The 22,130-nt window shown below is 36.5% G+C and overlaps 1 protein-coding gene across 1 annotated transcript in view; it reads right to left on the reverse strand.

Annotated features, from left to right (window-relative positions):
* Positions 1 to 379: 379 nt before the first annotated feature.
* Positions 380 to 22,130, reverse strand: part of TRIP12 (thyroid hormone receptor interactor 12) — a 76,085-nt gene continuing 54,334 nt past the window's right edge. Inside the window, 23 exon segments of the mRNA XM_068692847.1 lie at positions 380 to 1,745; positions 2,666 to 2,769; positions 2,960 to 3,054; positions 4,939 to 5,019; positions 5,021 to 5,053; positions 7,963 to 8,127; positions 9,346 to 9,510; positions 10,056 to 10,210; positions 10,402 to 10,516; positions 11,055 to 11,153; positions 12,246 to 12,402; positions 13,611 to 13,753; positions 14,219 to 14,370; positions 14,642 to 14,769; positions 14,971 to 15,170; positions 15,279 to 15,352; positions 15,778 to 15,935; positions 17,754 to 17,905; positions 18,341 to 18,532; positions 19,444 to 19,585; positions 20,139 to 20,313; positions 20,441 to 20,541; positions 21,389 to 21,596. Of these exon segments, the coding sequence (XP_068548948.1) occupies positions 1,549 to 1,745; positions 2,666 to 2,769; positions 2,960 to 3,054; positions 4,939 to 5,019; positions 5,021 to 5,053; positions 7,963 to 8,127; positions 9,346 to 9,510; positions 10,056 to 10,210; positions 10,402 to 10,516; positions 11,055 to 11,153; positions 12,246 to 12,402; positions 13,611 to 13,753; positions 14,219 to 14,370; positions 14,642 to 14,769; positions 14,971 to 15,170; positions 15,279 to 15,352; positions 15,778 to 15,935; positions 17,754 to 17,905; positions 18,341 to 18,532; positions 19,444 to 19,585; positions 20,139 to 20,313; positions 20,441 to 20,541; positions 21,389 to 21,596 (3,191 nt within the window). The 3' untranslated portion in view covers positions 380 to 1,548.

The following is a 22,130-nucleotide window of genomic DNA, read 5'->3' on the forward strand; positions in this document are numbered from 1 at the left end:
TTCAGCTAGATAAAAGAAAGTTTGTTATTGTTAGTTGAGGGGAAAGACTAGCCTGATTAGCCAGAATTTAACAATTACTAAGCACTGAAATGAATTTTGATTTCTCAAAGTTGAATAAAAGTAATTAACTATTGTATTTTCATAGAGATGAACTAAATAGCATGTACATCTCAGGAATATTTGTAATCGCCCATTTTTTGAACCCACAGAACAGAAAAAAATCCCTCTAAGTTGGAGGTCTTAAAAGGTCTTGTTTTAATAGTAAATCATCCACAAGTTGCAGGCTGTTAGCCAAGTAGGTTTAGGATGATTTACTTGCATTACAGCAATTTACACAATTGAACTTTATGCATACAGTACAAAACTATGAACAAAAAGGTGAAGCAAACTTTTTTTATTTATATTCAGGTAAAAACATTAACCTGATGAAGTAAATTATTGCAGATTTGAGAAATCAGCACATAAAACAGTTGGACAGAGCATTGCTTACAGGTGCTTTATCTGTGTCAAAAGACAAAGGCTGAACTGTCTGTTCCAAGCTAGCGCTGAGGGGAGAAAAAAAAAACTACAAAAGTAACCAGGAACTTAGATCAAGAACAAGAAAATCGTTTACTCAAACAGGGAATGAAACAGCTAATTTGTCTTTTAAAAAACTTTACATCAATTCGAAATGCTCTGGCCTTACCACAATACACACTGGCCAGCCCAAGCTGTTGGACTTCAACTACATGAAATTCTTCCTAGCCTCTAGTAAGAGGCTTCTGCTGCCTGAATCACTGTGTAAACAGCTCTAGAGCGCAGACTGGTAAAGACTGTCACCAGTATATCTTACCACTACAGTAAAACTATGCTATAAGAAAGGTTCTACCTAGTTACAAAGGCTGAATTATATTGACAATATATATTTGATTTCAGTAAAATTTAAATTATCTTAATCAGAGAAAGAGGCATGGAGCAGTTAAATGCTCATGCTAACCAAAACATAACAATTGTTGAATGTTGCACACAAAAAGAACCAAGTGAATTGCACATCAGACAATACATGAGGATGGGTAAAATTAGAGGCAGGTGAGGGTACACAGAACTAGTCTACTAAACTAGATTTGTCAAATACATGGTGTATTTTAATTTCTGTACTTATGTACAAAAGTTGTCTTTGGAGGAAAAACTTCAGACTTCAGCTAGATGGATACACACAGCCCAGTATTAAACTGCACAGCGACATTTATTGTTCCAGCCTGGAAAAACATCCCTTTTTAAATTTCACACAGCAAAGCAAGTTAAAAACTTCACTCATCAAATAAATGATAATTTAAACAAGAACTTGCTAAAGAAACCTTGTCACAACAACTTTTTAGGGCCTGATCACTTTAAGTCCAAAGGGGCCTTTAATGAATATCAACCAAGTGTCTTTTGCTTATAATCTGCAAGCCGTTTTTCTACAACAAGAAGGCGTAACACGTTTCCTTGACTCAGGTGATATATTTAGAAAAGAATCATGAGTTTCTCGTTTGCTGTAACAGGCAGACATTGCATTTTTCATTGTGATCAGGAAAGATGGAATGACTGCTGCCCTTCTCTTGCAGCTATTAAGAGTTTTTCACGCATTATCTCAATGGTTGAATAGTCCGGCAATTTGAGATAGTTCACACAAGTCATTACTGAGGGCAGGAAGTCATCTGGATTCTCTGTAGACTCAAATGTTTTGCGTACAATTGTCAGTGGAGGATTCAAACTTCGAAAGCCTATTGAGAAGAGAAGAGATTCAGAACAGCGACAGCAGGCAGACATCTCCGAACACCAGCTCTCAATCCATGCTTTTCAAAGTTTAGTATATGGCTTTACAAGGCCATAGAACAAATCAATCTTTTCTGTAGATTAGCTTTCCAATATTAATAGAAGAAATAAACTAGACCCCTCTATTTTTAGTTGTGTTCTTTATTTCAGGGGAAAAGACACACTGTTCCAAGCATGTTTTGTTATTCATACACATTTTCTATGATTCTCCAAATTTGACTGCTGTACCAACCACATGTTCTCTAGCTAAGGTTTTTATACTCCTAACCCTCAATCCTACCTGCACTCTCTCCCCAAAAGAGATTTAAAAAAAAAAATAAACATTTCTTAAAGCAACTTGTCCTTATGTCAATTCTTCCTTTATCTAGGTATCTTCCTATCTCTAGTAGAGAATTTTAGTAGTGTCCAGACAAGAGTATGGCAAGAGATGTATTGATGTATTTTCTAATGATGCCCAGCAAACACAGCTAATTCCTCAGCCTCCTGCCCCCCCCCCCCCCCCCAAAAAAAAACTTTGACATTCAAAAAACAAGGAATAATGGTACTAAATATTAGAATTTAAGTTTTGCTTAGAAGTTCTACATATTTTGGACTTTGCCCTCAGATAGGTTATCTGGTAACATGAATTAAACTAGGAGAGAGTCCCTCACATGAGAATATCATAAGATTAACACGAAGTTCATAACACATGTATAACTCTACCTTAAGCCTACCACAAAACACTCCTAAAACTAGAAATTGCAAACATATGAAGTAAAACAAACAAGTTTTATTTTCCCCCTTTACTGAAGCAATCAATCCACCTACTCTGAAATAGATCAGTAAGTCTTGATATCAAATGCAGTAATATGCAAAAACCAAAACCTACCTCCTACAGGCAGTCTGGGGCTACCCGTCACAAACTGAAGAAATAGTCTTTGCTGCTCACTATCAAAGCTACTGAGAATTTCAAAGAGATACTTCACTGCTCGACTAAGAGGGGAAAAAGAGAGAATTTAAAATTTGTTTGTATTTAAAATAATTGCAGTCATCTTCAGTGCAATGTATCTTCAAATACATAATTTCCACAGCTTGAACACATATAAAGGTTATTTGGATGCGCATGTTCTATTGCCAATACTTTTTTTTTTTTTAAATAAAAAAGAGACCAGCACCATATTACCTGTCATGTGTATAACCGTGATCTGGCCTGCAACACTCCATTAACGTCTTTGCATCCCAGGTGTCAGTTTTGCTGCCACACAAGAGCTGCTCCAACTATAAAATTAAAAAAAAAAAAGGAATTTTTCCCTTTCAGAACTCAATGCAGAGTAAGTATTGTGTTTTGATTACTACTATAGTAGCAATAGTATCCTAATCTGCTTTTTGGAACACCTTGCTTCAAAATGACCTTAGTCACACCAAACAGCCTCCCTCCCCACCCTGTTTTTTGAATGCAATAGCTTCAGCCAAATGACAGCCTCATTTGCTCAACCCGCCTTCGCACTCAATCCACTCCTACATGAGATGTGGCATGTATCTCTTAGGAAGGTGATGCAGCTGTAGTAAGCAACTTACACTGGGGGACTAAAAATGCCTTAAATATTTTAATACAATTTTTATAGTTACAAAGAGATGTTAAAACTTTACTATTTTAAAATAGTAAAGAACCTAGGGAAATTGGAAGACTAGATTATTTACGCTTCCTTTTTAGAAATTTTACACTTGCTTTTTAGAAATCTGCTCTCTTCTCTGAAAGAAAAAAGATGTAATTATTAGAGGTATATCTGTCAGACGGTAGTTTTTGATTTTTTACTTCAGCTTTTCTTGCTTGTTCTTTCTATGCACATGGGTAAGCAGAGTTGACATGCTACAGCCAAAGCATTAAAAACTCTTAGAGATGTTCTTCCAGGATAGACAGGGAGTTGTAAAGCCCAGATCTCAGTGAAAATAGTTTCTCTTTGTAGAATTCTACTTTTGTTCACAAGTTCTTTATAATCGCTTAGAGGGCTTATGAAGAGGATCAAATGGCTTGATAGACTATCAGCAACAGAACCCTACATCCCACACATATATACTATTAAGGACAAGGTATCTTATCTGGTACAACACCCATTGCTCTATTTTGATCAACTATATTTGTAGATTAGCAATAGACTGGTGTCAGCATTTTGAAGTTTCCAAAGAGAAACATGCAATAAACCATGGCAAACAGCGACAGCACAGAATCCCATCCACATCCTGTGGGAAGGAAAAGGTTAAGTATGGCACTTGAACTACATGAATTCGCTTTTTTAATAGCCTTACATTTGTTACAGAGAAAAAAAATAGCGGTATTCTCTGCAAGTAGTATCAAGAGAAAGCCATGAAAAAGAATTAATACTAGCAGTTACAGATCTAAGCTCTAAGAAACTCTTACACTGCAAAGCATCAAGAACAAAAGGTTTATGTGGTTTATGTGAAGATTTACGTGAAGACTTCACTAACTTTTTCAAAGCATGTAACATTTCTTCATGAAGTCAAAGGTGTAAGTTTATGAAGGTTTATGAAGGCCAATCCTTGAAAATACAGTCTTCAAATTAACTCCCCAAAGGCAGAGTATTAAAATGTTCTCTTTTCTAGTCTGGACAACCATAGTTGTGTCTCAGTTCAGTCCACTTGAGAGTAAGAATTTTAAGAGTTAATGTGGTAGGTGTGAAAACAAGGCATCAAGATCAACTATCCTGTTCTTTACTTTCTGTTACTGCCTAAAACTGTAATAAAAAAGCAGATTCTGTTTTTTAATAGAACATTAAGGTATCATCCACATCTTTACCTATAGCTATTAAGAGATACTACAATACAAGGAATTAGGTAGTTTCCATGACAGTATATAGCCTGTATACACAAACAGAAGCCCTTCTCTGAGCATAGCTGGATCCACTCATCTTTAAAGAAAACTGTTCATAATAAAAAGAGCAAATTACTATTGAACACAAATCTCAAACATTTCAATTTGTGATTTAAAAGACACCAAATTTCACCACTGTGCAACAGATGCGTAATGCTGTCAGACAGCATGTGTTAGGACCGCACAGCATTCAGTGCGTACCTCAGTTCAGACTGTTCCTGCGTATTTTAGTCATAAGGTTATAAAAGCATCATTTAAGAATTCATACCAACCTCCTCAGGATAGAAGTACTGAAGATGACTGAGGGGGAAGACCGATTCAAACCCATCTCTGAAAGAGTCAAACTGTCTGGCCAACGCCTTCATTTAGTGCCCAGAATATCACCAACTGCAAAGGTGGGAGGAAAAAGTTTATTTAAATAAAGGAACAGTAGATTGATCAAAATTGCACAAAAAGACTACAACTACAGAAAAAAAAAACACCTCCATATAAGCCTAGCCATATGCTCACTACAGTTTCAGTAAAGTTAGAGCATTAATTCATGGAGCTGTTCTACAGCATTGCCTCGTTCTGCCTTCATTTATAAGCTTGGACTGCTGCATGTGTTCTAGTGCAGTGCAACACAGTTGCAACAAATCTCAAGTGGTCTGTCATTGCAGATTAGCAAAAGTCATTTGAGTTCAAACAAGCCTCATAGAATACCCTAAGCATACAACTCAGACTAGTTTCAACAACTTCACTGATTTTATTTTTGATAAAACAAAGCTAACACATGGAAATCAGAACAGCTGGTTAAAACGATTCTATTCAACAGAATATTGCAGAAACAAATCTAAACCTACTCAAAAAGAGTTTCAGATACTTTTACAAGGCTAAGAATCTTAATACGCTTATCTCTTTAACACTGACTATGACACTTAAAGGATTTGTTTCAATATTGCATTAGTTTCTCTTCTAGAGAAATATATAAGTTCCTTTTCTAATATAGAGGTAGAGGAAATAACTTTTTTTTACTATATTAAGTGTTTTAATCCATATGGAAATGAGGGAGCCAGCGGGGGATACCTTGATTTTAAGTCATTTTAAGAATCATAAGGCAAAGGACAGTAAGACAAGTAGGGTAGGTTTTGGGGGTGAGTTCTTGCTTGTTTTGGTATTTGCAGTTGCTCCCTCAGGATTAAACAGGCCTTCCAAAGAAAACAGCACATACTTGAACAACAATCCCGGTCACCCGGGCAGTAGAAGAGGGGAGCAGACACAAATGAAACTAGATTTCAATTCCACAACCTGCAGTAAGTACTAACAACCACTAGGTTCAAAAATATTTTATACATGACCGATTGCATGCAAAGCTCACTCTTGTCAGTTAGTGCTACTGCCTATCACACTAGCCTTGGATATCCTCAGCTGTAGCACGAAATGAAGACTGGTTGTAAAGGAGGATGTCAACACACAGCTTATTTTTAAGTGTCTTAAAAGCTTTGACCTGTAAAAAGCTTTGGAAGGCCTCTAATGATGCACCTGAATATGATCAGAAAAATCTTATTGATACTGCTGGACTGAAGCACATAATTACTCTGTCACAATATTTAAAAGTTAAGTCTTGTGGGAAGTAGAATGACAACTGCAGGAGAGGGAGAGAGATGCATAACGGGGAAGGTTATTCAGCTTTTTGAACTACTCTCAATTGTATTCCAAATCAAAATGACAGTGTCCAATAGCAGTGCAATTGAGGCACAAGAAACTATGCAGAATACTTGATAAATACACTGTTTCTATATAGCAATTCATCTTAATTTTGATACAGATACCCATGTTTTCCCTGATTACTTTTTTTTTTTTATTTACCATCAAGTCTGTACTACTAATTAACACCATCTAGTTTAAGCTCTCCTTTAAGGCCTGAATATAAAGACAAGAATAGAAAAGCTATACAGATGTCCTTTAAAGAAAATAGTCCCAAAAGCTAGCTGTTTACAAAAAGCAAAGTTTATGTAATGATCTACTTTTCAATTTGAAATGTCAGATGTCTGCAATAGGACAATTACAGGACATCTGAGATGCCTGTAAGACTCTCACCATATTAGACACCTGATACAGGCTGCCTAGAGGGAAAAACTGACTGCAAAGTGTATGCAAGTCAGACTTGAAAGTAACCTTTCCTAAGCTTTCCTCAGTAAATCAGAACACAAATGTTGTTTCTGACAAAGTCTGCAAACAGTTTTTATATCCAAATATGTTTAATCCTTTAAGCTCTTCCTGACTACCAGACCACACTTTGAACAAAAGGTGATGAGAACTGGCTGTATGTAACAGCTTGAATGTGGAAAATTAACTGGAATATTCATTATTCAGCTGTGAAAACTATGGAGTAACTTCAAAGTTTTTAATTTATATCCAACAGCTTATATGGCCATTATCAAAACAGTTCTACCATAACATTATGTATAGAAATTTATTATTCTTTGAAATTGTACTTGGAAAAAAAAAATCTCAGTCTTTTGAGTAAAACTGGCAGCAGACTAGCCAGCAGAAGTGTCTTATTTACCAATTGGAATAATGCATTTTCATGATGCAGTCATTATTCCTATCCCCATTCTGCTCATGCCTTCATGTGATAGTATAGTAGAGAGGGGGGGGACAGGAGGGAAGAATTCAGTACTGCTTTTAAACCTAAACCATTCAACTCTATCTTTAGTTTTTCTAGGTTTTATGTCCCTTCTAACATTGGAATCAATTAAGATGAAGGTATACAGTCAACTTATTGTTCCATTCCGTCCATATTTATTTTTTATTTTTTAACACTGTTGCCTTGATTTCTACTCGTAACTAAGCTGGTATTTTCTTAAGTCTGTCTCCAAGAATTTTCATTATTACTGTAAAGGCTCAAAGCCCACTCAAGTGTGGTAGTAGGTTCACTATCATACAGAAGCGTGAAGACTTGTTAAAGATTCTGAAAGCCCACAACTCAAATTAACCCAATTACTACATTAGTTTTAATCCAAAAAGGCATGCTTCTAGATATTCCTTATACATAAGCCAAACTAGCCAAACTTTTTTGTACTACAGAATTTACAATTAAGGTGAACTGATTCAAAGAGTTTGGTGTTTGGGGTGGGCGTGGATTGCTTTCTTCCTCCCCTTTATTGTAATAAGCTAGTACAGAGGCAATGAGTAGGAAATTCTTCACTGTTCCCAGTTAATGAGCATGAACTGAAACATAACAAAATGAACCACTTTGGATTAAGGTGAGGAACGATTAAAAAAATATAGTCCCAGCTTTGCTTGTTACATACTCTGAGGTATTCCTCTAAATTATGGATGGTGACTGGTGTGTCTTTTCCCCCTTTTTTCAGCTCTATATTAGGAAACCCAGGGAGCGTGAAGTCCAGCCCTAGATCTTCCACTGAGCAGCCATTCATAGTCAGAGCCTCCAATGCATACTGTAGACTTTCTTTGGTCTAGAAAAGTTGCAAACAAAAAACAGTGAGAAGAATTCATTAACATCAACTTATCCAAAAAGTTATTACTTCTAAAACAATTTTGACAAACATTTCCAGAAAAGTATTATTGTTAATATGTTACAGTACTCCTTGCTTTCCTCTGTATTTTTCATTCGTAACAGTAAGCCAAAACAAACCAAATAAACCATCTCAAAGGATAAGCCTGAAAGATCTTAACAGTAGGATTTTCTCTAGCAACTCTGGGATAACTTTAACTTCTCACATAATTATTTAGAAAATACTGTTGCAAGAGAATGAGATGTGTAGTACAAGAGTTCTTAAGCTGTTTTTTCCTTACAACAGTGAATAGCATTCATACTTGGCAGGCATACTGACATTTTTCAGCTTTCATCCATCAGGTTTCAGGTTTCTCAAACTCTTGCTGAGAATTTAAAAGTAGTGATCAAGGAGAAAGTGATACAGTGAGATGAAGAGGAACAAAGGCCCACAAGCTTGCAATACCTTCACTAGTAACAAAGCAGATGCATTAAGAATAGAAATTAGGTTATTACCACCTGAATTGATTAACAATGAATGCTACAAAAGAATATGCATTCCACAAGTATTTTTTTTTTATCACCACTCTGTAAGTGTTATTATTTATAGCTAAGAGTTGATAACCTTGTGAAAAAAATTGGGATTCCTCTGCATCTGTAAAAACTTGTTCACATGTGAAGTCAATTTATACCATTTCTACATAACAGCTTTTTCAGTGGGAAAAAAACACACCCAAAAGGCACTTTTCAAGAAAGCCTGAAAGACTGATCAAACCAATAAACCCAAGCCTTTTTGAATGTTCAAGAAAAAAAAAAGGATAGAGCTTTTCCTCTGATACTAAAGTTGGTAATCTTTTCAAGATGAACCAAAAGGAGACACTCCCTTATACAGGCATCTCAGTTCTAGCCATTTCTTGCCCATGTTTAATCACACACAAAAATTCTGTAATAAGTTTCTAACATTAGAACAGAGTTCCTAGAACGGATTTATCATCAAGTCTACAAAGAAGACCATTATAATTACTAGCCACTGAATCAGTAACGTTAAAACTGCTCCTTCTATTAAAAACATCAGTGCTACCCCAGTATTAAGCACTATCATACATTCTCAATTACAGCTACTTCAAAATCCAAACACATATAAAGATGTACTCCTCCTTCCTTAGGTTCACTTTCCCACCTGCGTTTTGTCCTGTTCAAGTCTTTTCTTTTGTCTTACAATATCTTCAAGGTGATATATTGATTTGGCTACTACTGGATCAATACTGAACAAGTCATGTGACGTCAAGGAAGTTTCCTGCCGTAACATCCACTTATAAAAAGGAAGTCCAAGAGGAAGGTCCACCTAAGAATTGAAAAAATGCATAGCTGAACTGTTAGTCTTTTTAAACTATTATCTTAGAAAATTTTTATCTCTTGCCTAGATCTAGAATATTTACTAATTCATAGCTCTCCCACATACCAAAACACTCAGTGTTTTTAGTTGAGGTATTTACAGTTGAGCAAATACAGATGACTGCCTAAAGCATGTCTTAGAACATCCACCAAGTTAACAGCTCGTATAATAATTATCCTAAAATGATCTTGAAAAAAGATTGAAGAGATAGCAACATAAGACAGACATTTGCTTTTCCTTTTTTCATAGTCTTAGGAGTTACTGTAAAGATCTTCAACATACGCTATCCTTTCCCCCTTTTCAAAAAGGCTCAACTGCATTTCTTGACCCAAACTGCTAAAGATGAAAATCGCAGAATAGCCTAAGTGGAAGGGACCCACAAGATCACCAAAACATTTCCATAGGATTCTTAATGATACTTTTTCCCCCTCAACAACTGGGAACTAGAATTCTTATCGAACCCTTTAGAATCATGTTTTCTGTTTTAAGCTTACCAGTCTAAAATCCATGATTGCCTTTGCCATTAGTTTTCCCAAAAAGCGGAACTTCATTTTAACTTTTGCAATGTGAGCTGGCTTGGCAGTTCTACCAAAAGGAAGTGCAAAAAGGCCTTGAAGATTATGAATATACTTGGTACCTTCCTGGCTTCCTGTTGAGAAAGGGTGAGGGAAAAAAAGTTCAACATACACATTGCTAGTTTCATTCTGGACAAGTTTCAAAAAGCTGTCAGGTAAGTATCAACTTAGAATTTCTTGTAAGATTATAAAAGAAAACATCCATAGACTTAGAATCAATTCAGTATTAAAACAACACTGGTAGCTCAGGTAGTAAAGCATTTACCTTTTGGATTGGCTAAAGTTACTTCTTCTCCCCTCCAAAGGCCTAAATCCGCTCTCTGTAGTTCCTGAGATACAAGTGCATAGAACTCTAGTGTAGGGCCTAGGCCTGTGCCAACCTTCAGAGGGGAAAGCAGGGTGCAGGGAAGGGAGAGGAGCGGGGAGGGGGGAGAAAAATAAGTAAGTAAACAAGAGTCTATTAGATCACTTTGAATATCTAAACCCCAACTTACACTGAGAAAATATATGTGACAGGCTATATGACAACTGCACTGCAAAAAGCCTCTAGACAGCATAGCTATGCCAACATTTACAATACAATTGAAGCAGCTTAGGAAGACCACATATTGGAGCAAAAAATAATGGAATAAAAGTATCAACCACCTAATGATCATATTATAGAAATGTAGCTGTTCCCCAGAGTTAGAGAAAATATACTCTTCAGAATAGGATTGATGAGACTTAGCATAACAAATCTAAGTTTTTCCTAGCAACTAAGAATCATAGCCAAGTGAAGGAGGGATAATTAACAAAATTTTGTAGCACCAGCAATGATAAGGACCAAGAGTCTGACCAAGTCATTCTAAGGAAGTTGTAGCTTTTTGTATTAATCTTCATCAAAAAGGGGTTAAATTAGACTGCATTGACATTACTTACTTCATTCTCATACTGGATTTCCAACATGGCTCTTGAACTGCCTAGATCCTGCATCACAGATTCTGCCTGTTTCAACAGCTCATCTCTGTTCACAGTGCGCTACACATTAGAGAAGTTTTAAGTAGTGAAATTACGTCTGTAAGTCCCAGTTCCCAAGGCAGTTACAACAGGAAAAAAAGTTATGCAAGTTTTTCCACCCCATGCTAGTTAGTTCCACAGTTCAACAATTTCTAACTTAATACTTCTATAAAATAATTCTCTCCTAAATAAAAACTGACTAGGAATAAAACATTCAATTAAAAATGAAAAACACTTTACAGTTGTATATATATATGTATATATATAATAACTTAACAGGTACTACTCCTACTAAGAATCTGGCATCAGGACTGTAACATAACAGAAGTGTTGTAATGTGCTTTTACATACCTCAAAGTAACGTGTTAGAACCAGACTAGAGATGCCCAAGTCCAAAAACTTAAGGAAATAATATTCTGTTCTGCCCTCTCGGATTCTCTAGTAGGGGAAGTGGAAGCCTTCAAGAGAACACCACTAGGATTCATGGTGGAAGCTATGTTCTAGTTGGCCAGATTCTCACTTCTTTTCTTCCAGAGATATTCAAAAACATGCAGATCTAAAACTAAGATCTGCTGTATAGTAAGGATAACACCTCTCCAGACTCAAGGCAGACACCAAGACTCTCTCCATTAAAAGTAGTCATGGCTCCATTTCATCATGTTGTGACAGTATTCTCCCAGCATAGAAGGATAATGTTGCCATTTATTCAATTAACACTGCCTCTACATCCTATAGACTGAATTATTTCAGAGTTTTACCTGAAGCAAATCAGGGGTTTACAGACAAACCTACAGAAATATCACTAACATAACCTAAAATTTGACATTCATTCCTGGTGTATAATTTCAGAACCCGTAAAGATTCTACTTCCAAATTAGGCTGGTTCTGGAAAAGCAGTGTGGAGTATACTGTAGTGCCTTCTGCCATCTAATGGCAGATATCTAGAAGACATTGTGCTTTCAACACTGGGACTTGGAAACTAATGAAAACAAGCCTCCCCTTTACCAGTATACTACCAAAAGTTCATGTCTTAAACTTCTCACAATGATATTCTTGGAAACAATAGCAAAATTAACCAGTCACTCATTCCATTTTTGAACAATATATACCTACTTTTTTCCTGTCCAGTCGTGGTGCCACTCTGCTATCCTGAGAATCTGACTGATTGATTTCTGGATTAGTATCCAGTAGTCTTTGCATGGCTCGATCACGATCAAAAGCAGTTACATAAAACAGCATTTGCCGGGTATCAAACGGAAAGAAAAATGGGCTGTAAAGAGCATTGGATTTGTTAGCTGAGATTTGACTGGCATCTGTGGCTACAGTTTAAAACACAAATGTAGTAGCCCTGAAACTAGTGCTTTATTAAATGTTCTGGTAAAAGCAACCTCCAAAGAAAACCCCCAGGACATGAATTAGCTCTGGGGAATGCATGACAATGCTTATGACTAAAGTATAGAGATGGGAAGTTAAAAAGGAATCACACAAATCCAAGAAAATTCTAAACTCTTCCAGGAGATACCAACTCCGGTACTGTACCAGAAATTAAGTATTTCTTTACTTGTTGAAGCCTGTTTTGCAGTTAGGAAATCGGATTCAGATAAAAGATCTTAAGATAGCTCAAGCTCCTGTATTTAGAGGAGAAAAAAGGGAACCAACCTAGAAACAGCACAAGCACTCTACCTTTCATCATTTTCGGAAACGCTTTAAATGATCTGTAAAAGACTACCAATTAGAGAAGCTTCCTATTTATCAGTTTTACTATTCTTGAAGACCTGTGCATGTTAACAGTGTAGTCCTCCACTGACATCACAACTGAAAAAATTGTTTTATGGAGTAAACGCTACAGATGTTTTTATAAGAATATACACTGATAATCACTAAATTTCTTCATAAAAATTCCGGACAATAAAATTATTAAATTGAAGCACTGAAAATTAAAAGGCTAAGTAGTCTCTCTAGGGGTGAACTTCCAATGTGGCTTCAATTAACATGCTCGAAAAAAAGCATGAATGTCAATCCTGACTTCTCATTCTTTCAAGCGCAAAAGTCTTAGAGCTTATAACCTATGAACTTGATAAAGATCTGTATTTTATCTAGTGTTTTAAAAATATTTCCTTTTATACCATATTGAATGTGCTAAGATAAATGCAATGAAATAAGAGTCATTACGCAGTTTAACAGGAGAATAAATGGTACAAAGAACCACATTTCTGTTTCAATCAGAAAGTTTTAAACTGCTCAGAAATTCCCTTAAGAAGTTGTCCAAACTTTGCAGCCAGTCTAACCATCCACACTTGGTTTAAATTACGCAGCAGAGGTGTATCATCCAAGCCTCACTATGCAACTTAAGACTTGTTACTACACTTTATTCTCCCCCAACACTTTCAGAAGTGAAACATATGCTGCACCTGGGTTGCTCAGCCAAGAGGCCTACTGAACTCAAATTAGAAATACTACACAATAAGTCATTCATACCATGTTTTTCCAAGTTCTGTCAGCCAGGTTGGTATGTTTCCTGTCATAATTACCAAAGGATCCTGAAGCTGCCTGTTTGCTTTTGCTGTCAGTTTACTGTTGATAAATTCTGATGTCGGAATAATCTCCTTGCAGATTGCGTTCTGCGATGTTAAAGAACAAGATATTTTTAGTTAAAGAAACATTGGGGGAAAAAAACTCTTTCTACAGTATTTTAACACTTCCAATTTGCTTATCACAGGAAAAAAGTTTCACTGCTACTTTATCAGTGAATAGAGTCTGACTAAAAAGACAGAGTGAGTAGGTTTCTACTACAGATTTTCTTTCCTGGATTAATGATATTTTTTGAACTTGAAGAAAGTAACATGGAAACCATTTAACATGCTAAAGCATATATGACTGACTATATGAATTTATAGTCTTCATCAGAAGTTAGATAAATAGGTATGGGAAAGAAGACAGTATTTACATTATTCTTTTTTCTGGTTGGTTGATTGCAGGGCAGGGTGTAGGATACAGACCAAACAGAGGGAGAAGGCTATTTTATGGTGTTTCTGGACAGCTGTTTGTATCAAGTATGAAAGTGATTTTACAAGTGCTATACTCACATCGTACAAATAATACCAGTATCGACTGATAGCATGTAAAACTCTCAAAAGAAGAATAACATCTAATGAAGGATCTTCAAACGTTATGTTTTCAGGTGGAGAAGATATGAGGTAAACTTCTAAAGGATTTAATACCGAAGGGCATACACCATCTAGCATGAAAAAGAAAAACTGTTATCAACACTTATCAAAAGTCTCCAAGATTTACATTAGAAACCTAGATAGTATTGTCATAGGGTATTCACTCAACCAAACAACTTCATTAGACAATTCAGTTAGTACTACATGTTTAGTTTTAACATCAACATTAACGTGTGCTTTCAAGGAAGCTTCTTGTATTGCGTATGCTTTAAGATGTCTCTCTTCCTCCCTATCCTTTCAGTAATTTCACGAGTTAACATACTACCACAGCAACACACTCACCGTGCCACAGTTCATCATGCTTTTTAGAATTTCTAGGTGAGGTTTTCGTCGGAGCAGTTTGTGCTCTTCCTCTTTTACCACCAACGCAGTCCTTATTACCATCTTCATCCTCTCGCACAGGTTTGTACCTAAAAAGGTAATTCAAAATTAGTATTGCATATATGGAAAGAAAAGTTATAGAACTGTTAGTTTGACTACCATAAATTTACTTCAGCGCAAGTTAAAGCTGAAATAAAAACTTCAGTTCTTGAGTTATATTCGATTTTTCTTTATTTATATATCTCTCTCAAACTGGAGAGGCTGTCCCTTGATTTCTCCAGCCAACTTACCAAATGGTATGTGTTTTTGTCCAAATCCCAGCTCTTCCTAATGGGTTGCTTTCATCATCCGTAGACTCCCTCTCCTCCTCAGCTTGCAAACTGTACTGCCTAACTGCTTGATACACAGTCATATTATATGGCAGCAAGTGATCTCCAATGTAAAATTGCAGTCTATGTCTCACATTCCCTGAATTTAAGAATTGAGCAGCCTGAACAAAACAAAAACCAGAAAACGACACAAGTTAGGAAACTCATTGCTTTCCTTTAAGCTTCTTTCTATACCATCCCCTTCCCTTACCCACAAAGGGAATCCTTACCAAAGATTCATCTATTTCTTCATCTGACCCATCATCATCACTATCCTCATCATCTTCTCTAACTCTTCCATAACCTGAGAAAAGAAAGGAAAAAGACATACTTACTTGCTTTTACACAAAATGTAGTAATGCTTTTGTACTCCTTTATAAACCCCACTTCTTAAAATACTTCCAAAACACGTAAATTCAAGAATGTAAGGCTCATCCATTTTAGAACTAATTTCAGTATTTTTCAAATATATATATTTCAAATTTGCGAACTCCCCACATTATAATCAAGTTCACTATCAGATCGGCTACACTACTGTTATTTAGATAGAATTGTTTACAAACAGGAAATGTTTGTCCCAGGAAGAGGCAGCTTTATTTTTCAGCCTTACTCTACCCCCACTGTGAATGAGATACATTTATAAGTACCTCACATTTGTCTTCAGCATAATCCTCAGAAACTTTTACAGACTTTATCTTAAGCAGCAAAATGACAACACAAGACAAATACCTCTAACTACAAGGTATCTTTCAATGGCTTGTACCAAAGCCAGAGGATCAATCTTCACAGGTCCACCCTTCCACTGTTTCACATTAGCACAGTCTGGGTGTCTTTGCAGCTGGCATTTTAATTGATGTGTATTGAAGAACTTTAAAGCTTGTGATCCTCTGTTAAGAGAAAAACTCAAAATAATTTGTGAAAAAAAGTTGCTACACAAAGAATCTAATAACCATAATTGCATTAAAAGTGCATTAAAATAGGCTTATACATGCATTTAAGAATCCACTTGTGTTCATTCACAGAGTATAATTTCTCATCTTATTTCTTTGAGAACAAGCTATTAAGAGTCAGATAAACAGGTGAAGCTTTTTATTCTATAAGAACTCCAGAATCTAAGTTGGACAAAGTTTTATTTCCAACAGAAGCCGCATGGCTTAAGGGAAAGTCCAGTCCGAGGTCTGATTATAACATGGCCTATACTGCCCATCTTTGAGGTATGAAGTTCTTCAGTGGTCAGCTGATGCCACAGAAGAGTAAGAGCTGTGTTCACCTGCAGTACTATGAGGATAGGAATTGAGGATGGAAAATGCAAATCTCTCTCATGTTTTTTAATGATCTAAAGAGACAAACCAAGACCTTCTGTTTTTTCTTGCCAAGTATAGTTTATACGCATGTTGCAAGCTATCAATACTCAAGCTAATAGTTCTTACTCAAACCTCTTAATCTTGTGCTGCTTCTATTTCCAGGTACTAGTGAAAGACTACCAAATCTTAATGCCTCAAAATCTTAATTGACATAATCTACAGTAAGACTAGCAGTCAAACAATGCTGCAGTAGTCTGACTTTCCACATTTAGTATTCTAACAAAAGTAGCAGAGTTTTTCTTTTATGACTAGCAAGTGTGACTTTTGTAGTTAATCCTTCCTAATATGCACTATGTTTATAAAAAGAGATAAGATTACAGAGCATACACTATTTGAAAAAGCTAACACCAGGAACAGTAATTCCTTCAAGTATTAGAAAGCCATATATTGCATTCATCCCCAATAATTTTTATTTAAGTCTCACTAAACAAGTACTGAACTTCAGTGTACATAATGCTACAGCACGAGGCTCTAACACACCTATTATAATGGATGTTCTATCACAACTGGTGATAAAATGTCCACTCTGTCTTGCTACTTGAAAAAGAAGTTTATGGCACTTCAAGCTTTAAAAGGGAAGGAGTGTGGAAAATATACATATGCTCTGAAAACTGTTCTTTAATTTTTGAGTAGTCCAAGGAATATCCATATAATTAAACTGAGCCTTCAGGTAGCACCAAAAATACTCCCAGAACTCGCATGCAGCCTGTACTCTAATAGACTTTCTAGCTGCTATACACTGAATGAAAAATAGTATTGATTTACTACAGAAAAGTACAGAAAATAAACTGCAGAAACAGGTTTTCAGTAGTTCAAGTTTGTTACTTAGAACATAAATATTTAATAGGATTCTAAATTTAATCTATATTAAGATCTATATTAAGACACAGGACATGTCTACAGTTATTTTAAACTATGACAGCCAACTGTCATCACTCAATCTATTATCATCCAAGAGAAGAGAACCTGTCCAAATAACAAAGTTGAGCACTGTAACACAAACTTGCAGTAGTTCATCACTTCACTAAAAAAAAGTGTTACCAACAAAGATTATTTCTTTCTAGTGTTGGTTACATGGGGACAAGGAAGACGTGAATTTTTGAAGTTTAAGTTCAGTGACTGCATCCATCCCCACTCTAAGGGGGAAGTAGTTTCAGACTGTCACCAAAGATCTGTTTAAATATTCAACCCCTCTCTGAATAAGAGGCAACTGTGTAACTGCTTTTGTCTTTAAGAGGGTCAGAATTCTCCATTACCTCCTGGAACTTTCAGTGTTGGTTGAATCAAGTCTTGGCAAACAAAAGCTTCCAACAAAACTGTTACCTGAGCATTAATCCTTACCTGCTCCCTGTTCCATTTCCACTGGGGAAGTCATGCACTTTGACCGGAAACTGTTCCATCTGACTGAGGCAATTGTTCATTTTATGGACCAATGCCAACAAAGGTGCATTTTCTAATGGCTCTAATCTTCCAAGTGGCTCTTCTCCAGGAAGCTGGAATATATTCAAATGTTTTGGTTACATGCCTCAATTAATGCATCTTCAATAACTTTCAACACACACAGTACACAAAAAGGTTAGAACTCAGTGCTCTCACTTAAAGTACTAGCAATATCAGAACAACTAGACCGCATAACACATGAGACTTGTTTCAAGAACACACTTTTCATTTAGTTTAACGATTAATGCTTAAAATCTGTAATCTAACCAGGAGCAGGAAGCTTCACTGAAACAAGGTATTCTAAAGGTTTTTGTTCTGTAAAGACACAGAATTATGTGTAAGTTGTAGTGTTTCATATCTTAGTCATAAACAAAGCATTCCTTATAGCATCTCAGAGTTAAGGTCATTGCTGAACCTCTCCGACAGTAACGTATGTACAACTTAAGAGAAAGAAAGCTAAGAATGCCCAAATAAACAATAAAACTTACTGGAGAGGAAAAAAATACGTGAAGAAATCTTTTTAATCTGATATCCCTGCTTACAGCATCTTTCTCACTTTTAGATGTCAAATAAAGCAGCAGTTGTTTCACAAATCCACTATGCTGGATTTCAAATGAGGAGACGTCAGATTCCGAGACAATGCTACGGATTTCTACAAGGCACTCTGTTCCACCATCCACCTGAAAAAATACAAAGATAATATTTTACTATCCAAGTGATAAGGGATTAAGAAACACTCTCTTCCCACTGCACAGAAGAGCTCTTACAGGGAAAAAGGTTTCTTTTTAGTAACTCAATAGAAGTCATGACTGAGAAAGTAAATTGAGGATAAGCAACTTCTCTGTTCAAAAGTATACATTAGAGGTAACTATATATACCACCACCACCCCTGGCTTTTAAAAGAAATGCAGGGTCTTATTTCTGTCTCCTGTAAACTAAAGATGAGCTCCAAACAAAATACAAAGAAAAATAGATACTTGTATGGATAGTGCATAACATCTGTGTGGAGAGAAGGAGGTGGTAAAGTTTCATATTCTAATGATTCCTTAGGTTGACCTAAGTCACTTGTTTAGCTACTTTACAAGTTCAAGGTTTAGACTATTTGTCAAGGATCACAACTGCCTGACAAGCAAGGCTCAAATTCTTGGAATTCTACTACATTTGGCCCAACCTGTATTTCTTCTGTCCTTTCAACTAAATACTACTAACCTCTCCACAGCCCCTGCCTCAAGTTCTGACTACAAATTATGTTCTTCCATAGGTAGAAAGTCAATCCCTAACACTTAACTGCAGAATTTTTGAAACAGAAAGAGAATGCTTGAAGTGATACATCACCAGGAACAAACAATACCACTGTTAACACAAGTCATTTATCATAAAAGATAACGTGTCAAAGGTTATATAGAAATTTAAAAAAAAAGAGCCAAAGTTTAAGAAACATTGCATCGTTGCTTAAAATAATGAAAACTACACTTAAAATATTGGCCATATTGTCTAAGATGGCCAGCTTTCCTCTAGACCCACAGCCTACTCTTAAGCACTTCTACTCCTTCAATTCCCACCCCTTTCAAACAAGTCTGTCACTTCTAACCTGGAGGTTGAGTTGTTCAGTTGCAGTGCAAAGTCTCTGTAAAACATTTAGTGCAGGATTGCTTCCATCCATGTTTTCAGAACTAAAGTAACGGTCTACAAATTTATGGGCCTGCTCCTTAATCCAGCCCTTGATTTTTTCTCTGTAAAGAAGCATATACAAGTCATTTGGCCATACTCTTAGCATTTGCATATCTTAATATTACAAGTAACAACAGCCAGACTACTTCTCTCCATGCCTAACAACAAGCATAGATAACAAGCCTTCTCTTTTATTCAAATGTAGGAAAGACATTTTATGCTGACTACTTGTTGCACACATTTTTCCCAATTCTCCAACTTTTCCCTAGTACATTACTATATGCTATGAAAATAAGTTACTTTTTCTTCCTAAAATTCTTATTAAAGAGTGGGTCGGGAAGATCATCTAGTCCAAAGATCTAGCTCAAACCCCCTCCCCCGCCACACACAAAGCCATCTTTCACTAGATCACATTGCTCAAAGACCTGCCCAACCCAACCTTGAATACCCTGAGTGATGGGGGATCCACAGTTTTTCATTCTTTTCCTAGAATTGTTTTTAACAGTGCTTACCCCCAAAATATCATTGATGTGCTACCTAATCACCTGATAGCTTATAACAAAGTGGCTGCACCTCAAAATCATCTTCATAATATGTGTATTTTGACTTGCATACCTGTTATTGGAAATTGTATCCTTGGAAGCAGCCCTTGCAAGACCACTTACTCCTGCTGTTCGTGCTGGTTCAATGTTATTACTGTTAGACTGTGTGCTTAATCTTCCCCATGTTTTAGGATTTAAACTTGCCAAGAAGGAAGATTTAGGAGATTGAGTAGTTGTAGGGCTTTTAGCTGTAGAAAGCAAAAAAAAAATTCAGAGGATCTCCTAGAATCAACATGTTTATTAGAGCTAGCACTGTTGACAGCTTATAAGCTTACTTTCAATTTAGGAGTTAGTGTCACATTATGCATATTTTACCTTGATTGTCTACTTTCTCGTCATCTCTTGGAGGAGAGTATTTTGGTCTCCTTGGCCCTCGTTTTGGCAGTCTTTTTCTCTTCAGAACATCACTCAGTCGTCTGTCCAAATTTAAGAATAAAGTACCATGATTCCATCCGTCACGTTCATAGGCATACCCATCCTTTCCATTCAAGATGGATCTACCAGATATATCCTCAAGGATATAAAAGGTTCCAATCCATAACAAGGGGGAAACAAGGGAAGAACAGACAGAGGGGGCCTCAACTCTAATTTAATGGGAAGGACAAAGTGATTACTCCATCGAGAAAGAAGGGACTTGGCTTGCTGTCACCCCTGGCAGTCAAATACAGACAGGAGTACCATTGAATAAAAACATTCGAATTCTGAGGAACTATCATAACTGTTCATAACATGCCGTCATTCCTTTATTTGAATGCATTTAATACTAAATATACACAAATTATTGAACAAACAACAAAAGACACTTGACCTGCTTGCCCCTTATTATTAAGTTACGGATGACTTCTCCCTTCAGTCCCCAGCAGAAAGGAGCCATACACCATAGCTAGCACTTCTCTGAAAGAATCCCTGTCCTCAAGAGTTACATGAGACTACAGCTGTTGCTCTTGGCATTCTCCAGTCTCTCCCCAAAAAGCATGGATTGTTTCCTACCATTACATCATATGTATCAGGTCACTAGTTTTTGTTTGGTTGTGGTTTTTTGTTTCTTTGTTTTAATTGTTTGCTTCTTAAAGCATTTCATATGAAATGAGTTAGAGCTACTAATTGGTCACTTCAACACCTCTTCATTTTACTAACTTGAGAGGAAAATACACAGCAAAATGCAGCTGATACTGTAGCAGCCCACATCAGTCAAGATTATTATTTATTTTTTTTTGAAGAGAAAAGATCAGATCATTTGTTCAGAAGAAATAGCACACTTACCCCTGTGGGCTCAGATCCAAAGAATCCTCCCGGCTGTGTTGTAGGCTGGGAGAGCCCAAATCTGCAGCTGCATTACTGGCAGCAGTGGCTGTTCCAGTACTTATTGTTGTAGTGGTACCCAGCGTTCCTGATCCATTAGTGCATACTTTTGGTGGGCTTGTTAGCAAAGCCTCAGACTCTGCTAAGTTTTTCACTTGGTGCATCACTCCTTCAAAAAAGAAGTAGTCTTTATGCTTGGGGGGTCTTTGGGGCTTTTTGAGGGGGAGGTTGGGGATTGTGTTTGCAGAGACAGAAATAGGTTTAACCTGTGGTTTGACTATTGCATCTTTTGCATGCGCACATATGTTTTAAAAGTAGATTAATTCTTTCTGAAAAAAATTAACCTACGTAGTTTAAAAAGAAAAGTGACAACAGCATTAACAGTGGCTAAAAAGTCATAGTAGCTTCAAACAGACTCCCCACCTAAGATTCATTTATATTGTCCAGTAAGACTACCCATGTAACTTCTGCTAGCCTTCTCCAGCCTAAGCTTAAGTTCTCTAGCATCTAGTGCCTGTACAAACTTGTTTCAGATGTCAGAAAACACATTTGTCTCCTCCAGAGCCTTGGTCAGCTCCTCTCCAGTCATGAGGACAGCTTACATGGATTTGCCTTTATTACGCATGACAGATGGACTTGTTACAATTTGGGGAAAGGGGATTTGGACACACACCCCACCCCCAAAATACTAACTACAGAGGGA

This window comes from Anas acuta, chromosome 9 (assembly GCF_963932015.1).
Source record: "Anas acuta chromosome 9, bAnaAcu1.1, whole genome shotgun sequence".
Taxonomy (NCBI): Eukaryota; Metazoa; Chordata; class Aves; order Anseriformes; family Anatidae; genus Anas; species Anas acuta.